At 55.4% G+C, this 12,096-nt stretch overlaps 2 protein-coding genes across 3 annotated transcripts; one reads left to right on the top strand and one right to left on the bottom strand.

The window, feature by feature from the left end:
• Positions 1–601: 601 nt before the first annotated feature.
• On the top strand, positions 602–9,270 carry VWA7 (von Willebrand factor A domain containing 7; the record flags this gene model as incomplete). 2 transcript variants are annotated; one of them, XM_079713386.1, is made up of 16 exons in its annotated part: positions 602–841; positions 1,167–1,448; positions 1,952–2,048; positions 2,643–2,753; positions 3,203–3,398; positions 3,512–3,681; positions 5,302–5,414; positions 5,908–6,024; positions 6,517–6,702; positions 7,147–7,279; positions 7,398–7,550; positions 7,661–7,753; positions 8,092–8,393; positions 8,475–8,614; positions 8,817–8,991; positions 9,097–9,270. In XM_079713386.1, the coding sequence occupies 16 exons, from the start codon at positions 602–604 to the stop codon at positions 9,268–9,270; spliced, it is 2,682 nt and encodes an 893-aa protein (XP_079569512.1). The 2 variants fall into 2 exon arrangements, with proteins under 2 accessions (XP_079569512.1, XP_079569513.1); XM_079713387.1 differs by having other exon boundaries at positions 5,971–6,024.
• Positions 9,271–10,129: 859 nt separating this feature from the next.
• Positions 10,130–11,806, bottom strand: SAPCD1 (suppressor APC domain containing 1; the record flags this gene model as incomplete). Its single annotated transcript, XM_079713331.1, has 5 exons — positions 10,130–10,402; positions 10,498–10,602; positions 10,705–10,800; positions 11,300–11,440; positions 11,693–11,806. 5 exons carry the CDS (start codon positions 11,804–11,806, stop codon positions 10,322–10,324), a joined length of 537 nt encoding a protein of 178 aa, XP_079569457.1. The 3' UTR covers positions 10,130–10,321.
• Between the last annotated feature and the right edge of the window lie 290 nt (positions 11,807–12,096).

Raw genomic sequence — 12,096 nt, forward strand, 5'->3', positions numbered from 1 at the left:
GTCTGGCCCTGGCCCTGAGCCAGGCCTGAGTCACGCTGCTAGCTCCCCCTCCTGCTGCCGCCTCCTCCCAGCTCTTCCCTCACCTCCGCACTGCGGCCAGCCATCTAGCCGTGGGAGGCCCGCCCTGGTGCTGGCTGCTGCTTGTGGCCTTGGGCAGGCCAGAGTAGAGGGGCCAGGGGCTGCCTGTCCTGCCCACACCCTGCCGGGGCCTCCCTCTCCCTCCCTCCACTGAATCCGGCCGAGGTTAATTATAACTCTGACCTAAGTGCCCTGTGACACCCTACCCCCCCGGCCTGCCTGGAGACCCAGCAACCAGGTAGGGGAGAGGCCTAGAGAGGAGACTTCCTCTGCATGGGGGCGTTAGCCGAGGGGTGGTGTGTGCGGTGCTGGGGGAGGAGCCTCAGACCCTTCCCCTGCAGGTGTAAGTCCCTGTTGGTCCGAGAGGCCCTCAGGTTGTCTGGATGATTGAAGGGAGAGGGCGGGGAAGCCAGTTAAGGGGCCAAAGCAGGCGCCCGTGGAGACAGGGCCGGGCCTGCCCTGAAATCTCTGCTGCTTCCTGCTCTCTGGAGAGCCTTCTGTTCCCCAGGTCCATGTCTCAGCTATGCTCCCCACGGACAAGCCCCTGTTCCACCTGGGCCCCTCACTGCTGCTGTTGCTGCAGCTGCAGCTAGTGCTGCCCCCCGCATCTGCCTTCTTCCCCAATATCTGGAGCCTCCTGGCTGCCCCCGGCTCCATCACCCACCAGGACCTGACCGAGGAGGCGGCACTCAACGTCACCCTGCAGCTCTTCCTGGAGCAGCCGCCCCCAGGTCGGCCCCCCCTTCGCCTTGAGGACTTCCTGGTGAGCGTCCCTGGGTCCGGTAAAATCCCAGGTGGATTCCCCCATTCTGGGGGACTTCTACTACTTGAGGGTCCTGCTTGCCCAGAGAAGGGACCCCATGCACACATTCCCTCCTCCCCTCCTGACAGCAACGATACCCAGGAGTCCTGGTCCTACAGTCAGGAGTCCCCCTCCTTAGGAATGTCCAGGATTGCCCCTCCCTTGTAGGGCCCAGCACCCTCAATTCCTCCCACACCCAGCCTGGAGTGACAGAGCTGAGGAAATGTAGGCAGTGGTCCGATCCAAGGGGCTTCCCTGGAACCCCTGCCCCCTACCACCCTCCCAGGGCCGCACCCTCCTTGCTGACAACCTCTTTGCCGCCTACTTTGGACCTGGGTCTCCTTCCCGGCGGTTCCGAGCAGCCTTAGGAGAGGTGTCTCGTGCCAATGCCGCCCAGGACTTCCTGCCGACTTCCAGGAATGACCCTGACTTGCACTTTGATGCTGAGCGGCTGGGCCAGGGGCGCACACGCCTGGTGGGAGCTCTAGGGGAGACTGTGGTGGCAGCCAGAGCCCTTGACCACACCCTGGCCCGCCAGCGCCTCGGGGCTGCGCTTCATGCCTTGCAGGTGAGGACAGAGTTGGGGGGTCATGGTCAGAGGGATCTTCGTTTCCAGTCTTCCTGTCTCCCGAATGGTGCCTCCTTAGCCATGCCTCCCCCTACTCTAGAAGGGGCTGGGGCGCTGCTTGCTAAGGCCCTGGGGCTATTCCCTAGTCCCTGCCTCCAAACTGGCAGCTTCCTGTGGGAACAGCCGGGACGCATTGGCGGCTGGAGCAGGTGAGTGAGATGAGAGAGGACGGTGCTGAGGTCAAGAGGTGGGCCGTGCAGGCCACTGAAAGGCCTCTGGCTGGGCTCTGAGTGAGATGGGAAGAAACGTGGGAGGCTCCCACTTTGGCAAAGCTCTATTCTGGGCAAGGGAGAGAGCAGTGGAGGGGACCTGGGGTGTCTGAGGAGTAGCAGGGTGGGAGGAGGCTTTCAGGCTGGGGCACTGGGAGGAAGGGGAGTTAGGGCTGGAGACGGTGAGAACAGTGAGCTAGTGCTTCTTCCCCTTTTCCTTTCTCTTGGGACCAGGATTTCTACAGTCACAGCAACTGGGTGGAACTGGGGAAGCAGCAGCCACACCCTCACCTCCTCTGGCCAAGGCAGGGGCTGCAGAACCTGGCGCAAGGTACGGCCGGGACCCCACTGGTGAGGGTGAGCCCACAGAGCCGCCTCACATCCTGGGGTCAAATAGGATGCGACATGGCTTCATCTCTGGAACCACCTGTGCGGTCTCTCAGTTCAGCCAAAGGCCAGTCAGCTGCTTCCCCAAGGTCACGCAGCAGAGGACAGAGCCAGGACCAGATCTGCAGACGTCAGGGAGTTCTGTCTTTCACGCGGCTTCCTCCCCCCACTGGATCACACAGGGCTTTCTCTCTCAGTCCCCTCATCCTTCCAACTGAACTGTGACCCGGAAGCTGCCTCCTGTCTAGGACAGGTTCACTTCCTGTCCACAGCTCACAGAGGGCACACTCCCGTAGGATTGGTCCCCCCCACACTTCCGGGTTTTCTAGCACAGTCCCAGTCTCAAATATTAAGTCTCACTGCCAGCCATGAGCTCCAGGTTTTAGTTCAGAAAGCCTGGAAGGGTACCTGCAAAGGGTACCTATGGGCTTTTACCTTGTTCCAGTTGAGAGAAAAAGCTGAAGAAGTTCGGGTGGACAGGGATAAAGGTCAGGGGCAGCAGAATCTTGGGTGCCAGACCCTTGCCCTCTCTTCCCAGTGGGCGATCCTACCTGCTCCGACTGTGACGAGTGGAGCTGCCCCGGGAATTTGCTGGGCTTCACACTCCTCACCTCTGGCTACTTTGGAACTCATCCCTCCAAACCTCCAGGTACCAGACAGGAAAGACCCCAGAAGTAAGGGGAGAAAGTCACTTCCTCTCCCCTGACCCTCTCCCTAGGGACCTCAGTCCTGTAGCCCTTGTCCTATTTCCTATGGCATCACTTCTTGGAAGAAGGAGAGGATGCTGGGAGGGGAGCCGGGGGATGAAGGCCCACATGATTGTTGGGGAGGTGGGAGCAGCTTCTTACACTGCCGATAAGACTTCAGTGCCCGAGGGCAGCTTTTGGGGACTAACTGAGGGATCAGGGGATCCACCATGTGCTGTGGTAACTAATCATTCCAGATTTACTCCACATTTGCCCTCTACAAAATATCCTAATTGTCTGCTTATCCTTTGCTGAGGAGTGAGAGGGTCAGGGCAGGTCAGAGAGGGCCTCGTTTTATTAGGAGGCAGTGGGTTTTTTACCTCCACCCTCCAGATCCCTTTCCCCAACCCAGGGAAATGTAGCCATGGGGGCCATTTTGACCAGAGCAGCTCCCAGCCACCACGGGGAGGCATCAACAAGGATAGCACATCCCCAGGCTTCTCCCCCCACCACATGCTGCACCTCCAGGCTGCAAAGCTGGCCCTTCTGGCCTCCATCCAGGCCTTCAGCCTCCTACGAAGCCGCCTGGGAGACAGGGGTTTCTCCAGGTGAGTGGCCTCCTGGGATGGGCTCCTTAATAGGTAGGTGCTCCAGAGTTGAGAAACCAGGGGCTGGGGACAAGTGTGCAGGCCCTTCACTGTATCTCTGGCCTGCTTTCCAGGCTGCTGGACATCACCCCAGCCTCCAGCCTGAGCTTCGTCCTGGACACCACAGGCAGTATGGGCGAGGAGATCAATGCCGCCAAAATCCAGGCTCGCCACATTGTGGAGCAGCGACGGGGTGGCCCCATGGAGCCCACCCACTATGTCCTGGTGCCTTTCCATGACCCAGGTAACTGGGGTCTGGCCGGAATAGTGGAGGGAAGTCCAGGGCAAGGGGTAAATGCCACTGGTAGGGAAGTGGGCCTAATGGCTTCACCTCCATAATAAAATGGAGGCACTTCCTGGGGTCCTGAGTGAGTCTTTACTGGTACTTGTGCGCATATAGGAAACGATCAGCCACTTCTTCCACTGCTTCCAACATGACAGCACTTTCCATATGAGTTTAATCATTATGGGTGCTTAGGCAGGTAGCCTCTGCTTTCTTAGGCTTCCATTCTAATAAGTCATTTTCAGTTCTCTCCATTTCCTGTAGACAGAGGTTGGGATGAAGATGGGGGGTGGGGTTGGTGGGTCCAGGCCTCTGTGAAATGTCTAAGACAGCTAGTTACATCATATTCCTTTCCCCGCTAAATTAGAAGTCAGATCATCTGGCCTGGGTTGACCAGCACTTACTGTGTGTGCTTAGGCTGCTTGTTTAACCTCTCTTTCTTCAATTTCATCATCCATAAAGTGGATTAGTACTTGCCTTATCCTGCCTATCTCCCAGGGTCAAAATGATCATCAAATAAAATTTGGATTGAGAATTCCCTAAGGGCAGGGTTTGAGTCTGATCTGCCTATATAAATCTCATAGTAGCTGACATTCAAAAAGGGTTTATCACATATTTGATAAAGGTACGAGTAAGTGAATAATTAAGAATTTAGCACTTATTATGTGTCAAAGCACTATTCTAAGGTTTACAAAATCAACTCATTTAATCATCCCAATAACCCTCTCTGAGGTAAGTACTATTATTTCTCTGTCTTTACTGTGAGGAAACTGAGGACCCAGTTTTTTTTGTTGTTGTTTTTTAGTTGAAGTATAGTTGATTTACAATGTTTCAGGTGTCCAGCAAAGTGATTCAGTTATATATATTCTTTTTCAGTTTCTTTTCCATTATAAATTATTACAAGATATTGAGTATAGTTCCCTGTGCTATACAGTAGGTCCTTGTTGGTTATCTATGTTGCCTTCTTTTTTTTTTTTTTGGCTGCGTTGGGTCTTCGTTGCTGTGTGCGGGCTTTCTCTAGTTGTGGCGAGCGGGGGCTACTCTTCGTTGCAGTGCGCGGGCTTCTCATTGCGGTGGCTTCTCTTTGTTGCGGAGCACAGGCTCTAGGCGCGCAGGCTTCAGTAGTTGTGGCGTGTGGGCTTAGTAGGTGTGGCTCGTGGGCCCTAGAGCTCAGGCTCAGTAGTTTTGGCATACAGGCTTAGTTGCTCGGCAGCATGTGGGATCTTCCCGGACCAGGGGTCGTACCCGTGTCCCCTGCCTTGGCAGGCAGATTCTTAACCACTGAGCCACCAAGTAAGTTCCCCCAGTTGTTTTTTATACTTACACATATACCCAAAAAGGCCCACTCAGGACCACAGGAAGTGCCACCATTTTGTGAGGAAATGAGGTCCACTTTCCCACCAGAGGTGCCTAGCCCCTGCCTTGTTCTACCCCGTCAGTATAAATATAAAGGAATATTATTATCTCAATACTTGTCCACCCAAGGAGCACAGCGGGGCCCCTTGACTGGGGAGATGCCCGTGGGTGGGAATGAGGGGAGCCCTCCTCTCACTTATCTCAGTCTCCTTTCTCCTTTCCCAGGGTTTGGCCCCGTCTTTACAACCAGTGACCCTGACAGTTTCTGGCAACAACTCAATGAGATACATGCCTTGGGAGGTGGAGATGAGCCCGAGATGTGCCTGTCAGCCCTGGAGGTCTGCCCTCCCCACCCCTTCCCTTCTTCTCCCCCCACCCCTTTCCAGGCCCCACCATCAAGGGAGCTAGAGCTTCCCTGGGACCTCATCCCTCCGCCCCGTCTTCAGAACCTAGTCCCACTCGCTTCACTCCAGGTTCCAGGGCCGTGTTGCCTCCTACTCTGCCCTCCCTTGCTCTGCCCATTCCCCTACTGCCGCCACTTTTTTAAAAAGTTACTTGGTTGTGCCAGGTCTTGGTTGCGGCAGGTGGGCTCCTTAGTTGCGGCTCACCTGCTCCTTAGTTGTGGCACATGGGCTCCTTAATTGCGGCAGGCAGGCTCCTTAGTTGTGGCATGTGAACTCTTTGTTGCGGCATGCATGTGGGATCTAGTTCCCTGACCAGGGATCGAACCCCGGCCCCCTGCATTGGGAGCATGGAGTCTTATCCACTGCGCCACCAGGGAAGTCCCACTGCTGCCATTTTTCAACACCAGTTTTTTCCCTCCCCTGTCAGCTGGCCCTGCTGCACACACCTCCACTCTCAGACATCTTCGTCTTCACTGACGCCTCCCCCAAGGATGCCTTTCTCACCAATCGGGTGGAATCTCTGACTCAGGAGCGGCGTTGCAGAGTAAGCATAGCTGGTGGGAGACTCAATGTTAGATACCCAGGGATGCGGTAAACTGCAGGACAACTCTCATTACAAGGGTCACACTCACACTAGGGTGGTTAAACCAGACTTGGCTTGGGGGTGGGAGAAGTGGATCATGAGTATAACATTTCCAGATCCCTTTAACAATACTAAAGAATGGGAGGCCCTACCCTTAATTATGCTGAATTCTTATATGAATCTGCCCCCAATAAACCGTTTGAAGAACTGGAGATTTGGTTGCCAGCAATCCACTATGTGGATGACGTATGGTGACAGTTACAGGGAATGGCAACTTCTAATTGAAGCCCAGGGGTTGTGTCATTGGGAGACCCTGCTGTAGCAGCCAGAGGGTAGACAGAGAATTTACCACCCATCATCAGCTCTGTAGAAAGCTTGAGCACAGGAGATCCTTATTTACAATGGTAGATGGCAAATGGAAACTTCAAGTACTGGCCTTTCTTCTGGGCACAGGTCACATTCCTGGTGACTGAAGACCCATCTAGGGTTCAGGGCCGACCTCGGCGTGAGGTCTTGTCCCCTCTGCGTTTTGAGCCCTATGAAGCGGTGGCGCTGGCCTCAGGAGGAGAGGTGATCTTCACCAAAGACCAGTACATTCAGGATGTGGCAGCCATTGTTGGGGACAGCGTAGCTGACCTGGTAAGTGTGGGGGCTCAGCTCAGAACTGAGGGGACGATGGTGACACTGCATTTCTCTTTCTTGTAGAAGAAGGCAAATAGCTCCCATTGCTGAGTTGCCATCCTAGGCAGAGGGTGGGAAAGGAAGTTTCTCTCCCTCTGAGATCCACAGCTACCCACCTTCTACACTGCCACCCTCAGTCTTGGCCTCCAGTATTCTGACTTCACGGCTACTCTAGGAAGTCCTGCCATCTTTTAAGGGGGGCAAGAAGTGGTTGCCTCATCCTTAATCCCTTGCCTCCAACTTTGTCATTGATCATAGCTTCATCCCTGGTCCTTCCTCTCTCACTGGTATCCCACATGTTACTTAGTTTTTTTCTGTCTCTACCTTTCTTTCTCCTGTCTTTGTTCCCACCTCATTCCATGCCTTATCTTCTCCCCCATTTTTCGGTCCTGCCCCCTCAAGGTGACCCTTCCCCTGGAGCCTCCTGTTGTGGTGCCTGAGAGGCCACTTGTGTTCAGTGTGGATGGGCTGCTCCAGAGGGTCACAGTCCGGATCCATGGGGAGGTCAGCAGCTTCTGGATCAGAAACCCTGCAGGTACTTCCATGTGTGTGTCTCAAGGCAGAGGCAAGAATGGAGACTGGAGAATGAGGGGTAATGTACTAAGGGAAAGGAATTCTCCTGTGACAATCTCTTGCCCCCAATACCCATCCAGGGGTCTCCCAGGGCCAGGAGGAAGGTGAGGGGCCTCTAGGTCATACTCGCCGCTTTGGGCAGTTCTGGATGGTGAACATGAATGACCCCCTGCAGACAGGAACCTGGGAGATCCAGGTCACAGCCAAGGGTACCCCCCGGGTTAGAGTGCAAGGTAAGGAGGGAGATATTCCTGGGAAAGGAAGGGGAGACTGCAGCGCTCAGAGAGCAATATCAGTCACGTTCATCTCTGGAAGGTCTCTGACTGCCTTCGCCCTCCCTCAGCCCAGACCTCCCTGGATTTCCTCTTCCACTTTGGGATCCCCATGGAGGATGGACCCCACCCTGGCCTCTACCCCCTGACTCAACCAGTTGCAGGTACATCTGTCCCCACCCCTAACTTGCTTTGTGTATATATATAAATTATATATATAGCTTTTCACTGAGTTATAACATTTAATAAGGTGCACTAAACTTCAGTGTACAGCTGGGTGGATTTTATATAATAAAAAATAACCGTCATTCAGTTCAAGCTATAGAACATTTCCAGCATCCCAGCACTCCCTCCTGGCCCTCGCCATCAATACCCGTAGAGGTAACCCCTTTTCCCCATCCATACCCCCAGAGCTAACCCCTGTTCAAAACAGTTCATGCTTTTCTCCCTGTCTCCAAACCTCACGCAGACCACCGTTCTTTCCTCCCCTCCCCTGTCCCAGGTCTCCAGACCCAGCTGCTGGTAGAAGTGACAGGGCTGGGCTCCAGAGGAAACCCTGGAGATCCTCTGCCGCAATTCTCCCACGTCGTCCTTCGAGGGGTCCCGCACGGTGCCGAGCTGGGCCGGGTGCCTTTGGAGCCCATGGGACCCCGGGAGCGAGGTCTCCTCGCTGCCTCGCTACCGCCCACGCTCCTGTCCACCGCGGGACCCTTCTCTCTCGAGCTGATTGGCCAGGACGGAGTGGGGCAGGGCCTGCACCGGGCGGCCCCCCAGCCCTGTGCTGTAGTTCCTGTCCTTCTGGAGGTGAGATGCCAGCGGAAGGTGCGGCTGCGGCTGGAGAGAACAGGGCCTGCTGCTCCTCCCCTGACCGGCCCTCCTCCGCAGCTCAGTGGTCCCCCGGGTTTCCTGGCGCCGGGCACCGAGGCCCCACTCAGCCTCCGCATTGCGAGCTTCTCGGGCCCTCAGGATCTCGATCTTAGGACATCCGTCAACCCCAGCTTCGCTCTCACCTCCAATCTCTCCAGGTGAAGCCCCTGAAACCTCCTGCTCCCTTCTTGTCCCATCTTTCTGTTCCCAGGGCATGGGATCTGGTACTCGCTCCTCTGGCTCTTTCGAATTGGCGCTCAGATTCCTCGCTCCCCTCCCAGCCTGCACTTGGCTCCACCCCTTGGCTTTCGGCTATTCAGAGCCTGCGGCTTCAGCCAGACTTCGGCATGCACTCCCCAGGGTTCGCCTGGAACAGAACGAGTCCGCCTGGGGGTGCCTGTGGCTGAAGGTACCAGACACAGCCGCCTCAGACTCCGTGGTGATGGTGACTGTGACCGCGACGGATCGAGAAGCCAGCACAGTACCCCCGACCCATGCCTTCCTCCGGCTCCTGGTGTGGGGCCCCGCCCCGCAGGTGAGGTGCCCCCACTTTCCATTGCAGGATAGGCAGGGTGAGGGGAGGGCGGTGCAGGCTTATTTGGGTGCAGCCACCCTGACAGCCTCTCCCTCTTCTCCCCAGGACCAGCTCCCTGCCCCTGTCCACTCGACTGACCCTGTCCTCACAACCACCAGCCCTGCCTTTCATCTTTCCACCTTGGTGACTCCAGGCAGGGCTGGGGGAGGGCTGGTGGGCAACCCCTGGTGGGGCACAGTTGGAACGGTGCTGCTCCTGCTAGGCCTGGCCTCCTGGTGACACACTAGCCCCTAGAGGGATGGGTCTCCGGCACTGTTTGCCATCTTGCCCCATTGGTAAGAAGGTAACATGGGCCTCCGGACCCTACCTCTCCCAGGTGGGATGGAGGTTTTCCTTCTCATGCACTTGTCCCTTCCAAGATTGGGATAGAGGGCATTGGGTTTTCCCACAATGCACTTTCCCTAACCCTTGTGGGAAACAAACCGGACTCATTTTTGGAGAAAGTTGCTTTCTATTTCTCTGTAGCATCTCTTTTATTTTTTGGCTGCGTTGGGTTTTTGTTGCTGAGCACGGGCTTTCTCTAGTTGCGGCGAGCGGGGGCTACTCTTCGTTGTGGTGCATGGGCTTCTCATTGCGGTGGCTTCTCTTGTTGCGGAGCACGGGCGCTAGGCGCATGGGCTTCAGTTGTTGTGGCTCGCGGGCTCTAGAGCACAGGCTCAGTAGCTGTGGCACATGGGCTTAGTTGCCCCGCGGCATGTGGGATCTTCCCGGACCAGGGCTCGAACCCGTGTCCCCTGCATTGGCAGGTGGATTCTTAACCACTGCACCACCAGGGAAGCTCTCTGTAGCATCTTTATTCCACTTATTCATGCTCTCCCAAGCTCAGGTAGAGGGGAAGATACATGGGGCAGTGACTAAGATTGGAAGTGGGGAGGAGGGTACCCCACCTCCGACCGAAGTGTTATTTATAGAATTGCTTTTATTGAAATTCTGGAGATGCTTCTATTTTATTTTTGAAATTCTGGAGATGCTTATATTTTATTTTTGTATTTAAAGTTGAAGGACAGTGCCAATAAACATGTCTTCTCCCCAGAGGGATTTCAAAGAAAGATCACTTATGCACATCATATAGGGAAGAGTGAGAGCGTAAGATACCAAAAAGATGAAATGGAAGTTTTCAGGAGTGGAGAAGAAACTTCACAGCAAGATGTCAGGTTTCAGTTGACCCTCCGCCTGGAGCCATTTAGCTATTGAGTCAAGAAGCAGAATAAGGAGGCTGGGGGTTCTGACTCAGCCTTGCCAGCACAACTGAGGGGAACCAGAGGAGACATTAGACACGGGTAGGGCCCCTCTGTCCATTGGGGCAGCCTGGCTGAGCCATCTCCCCCTTTGGCTGAGCGACTCCTTTCTGCTGCCTTGACACCACCTGGAGAAGAGGAGGGAGACAGTCTGGTATGTCTGTGCCCTCCCTCCCACTGAGGGCCAGGGCTTCTGCCCTCCCCCCACTCCTCTACTGCTTATGTGTTGCTGCCACACGTTCTGCTTCCTTGGCCTTCCCTTCCAGTCCTGGGTGGCGCAGGAAGTAGCTTTGTTCAGGGGATGCGGGGAGAACTGTGGGGGGTGGAATTTGCTGTTTTGTTAGACCAGTGCTGACCCCAAGTCCCCTCTTTACCCCCACACTTCCCAAGAGTAAACTAAAAACAATAAACTCACCTTCCCCTGAATCAGATTCTGCAAACAGATGTTCACCTTTTGAATCTGGGCTAACTGGGGCCCACCAGGCTCTGAGTGTAAATCTGTTGGAAAATTCTAAAAGGAGGAGTTAGAGGCAGACAATGTGGTGAAAACTCGAGTACCATCTGCCACTCTTCTCCTATCACCACAGGTCATTCCTCTCCTCCATCTGGATCCCCTCATCCCAATTCCCTGCCAGGCAGGTGGGAAATTCCAGTACTCTCCACTCCATCTCTTTCATAGTCCAGTTCCTCCAACCCCCTCAAATAGCATAGTACCCACTTTCTCTATTCTTTGGATCCTCCCTGTCCATCCCTGACTCACTGGAACAATCCAGACCACTCCCCCATCTCCATGGAGTGAGCCAAACTGTGTCCCTCTGAATGGAATGCAGACCAGCCTCCGCTAGGCCCAACAATGAACCGACCTAACACTTGGTGGCATCCTGTCATTACAATGCTGCTTCCAATTGATGATCCCTGTCCATTAACTCCTGCCTTTCCAGGATGGTGTCAGGCTGTGTCCACATGTCCCTGCTACCCCTGCCCCCACGTACCATGGGTCAGCCCCATACCTCACCAAGGGCCCCCAGATATAGCTGCTGTTGCTGGGCCTCCCTCAGACGGCCCTCATACCAGGCCTGGCTATGCTCCAGCAGCTCCAGCCCCTGCCACAGGGCATCCTGTTCCCGCTCCAGAGCCTGCATCCTCTGCAGCTGAAAAAGGCAAGAAGCAGAGGCTGACTCACTCCACAGCAGGGTTCTAGGCCACGCTTGGCCCTTACTCTTAACCTGTGGCTCAGTTCACTATGTGGTCACTGAGTGTGAGCCCAGACTGGCCACTGAGGACCTGGAGGGCAAGGGAAAGCAAGGGGCTGAACTTACGAGTCCTCAGAATTGAGTGGAATTGCAGGAGACTGATCTAGGGAGAGGGGCTTCCCCGGGGCCTCTTGCGGGACTGATACTCACCCAGAGGAAGAAGCGCTGGGCCCCTGGGTCTTGGCGGCTTGTCTCCAGTGGCAGCAGCAGAACCGTGTAGGGGGCCTGCACCAGGGGCAGCCCACCAGGACCCCGGCTCCCCATGGCTCTGAGGTGGGAAGGGTGGAGCCACACCCACTGGTGCAGGGCTGGTCCCTCCCTTTCCCCCAGCCTTGCACCGGTCCGGCCTAGTCTTTCAGCCTCCCAGAGCCCTTCCTGCTGGGTCTGTCTCAGGCTGAGGTGTTCCTACTTTGAGGGGAAAGAACATCTCCCTTGGGCTCCTGTCTTCTCATCTGTTTCTGTAGGGTCTGTTGAAGTGGTTGGTTCTCATAAAGTCCCCCTGGGTAGAACCCGAGGGCCTCCCTCCAGCAGTGATACTTTATTTTTAATGAGGC

This window comes from Hyperoodon ampullatus, assembly GCF_949752795.1.
Source record: "Hyperoodon ampullatus genome assembly, chromosome: 10".
NCBI lineage: Eukaryota > Metazoa > Chordata > Mammalia > Artiodactyla > Ziphiidae > Hyperoodon > Hyperoodon ampullatus.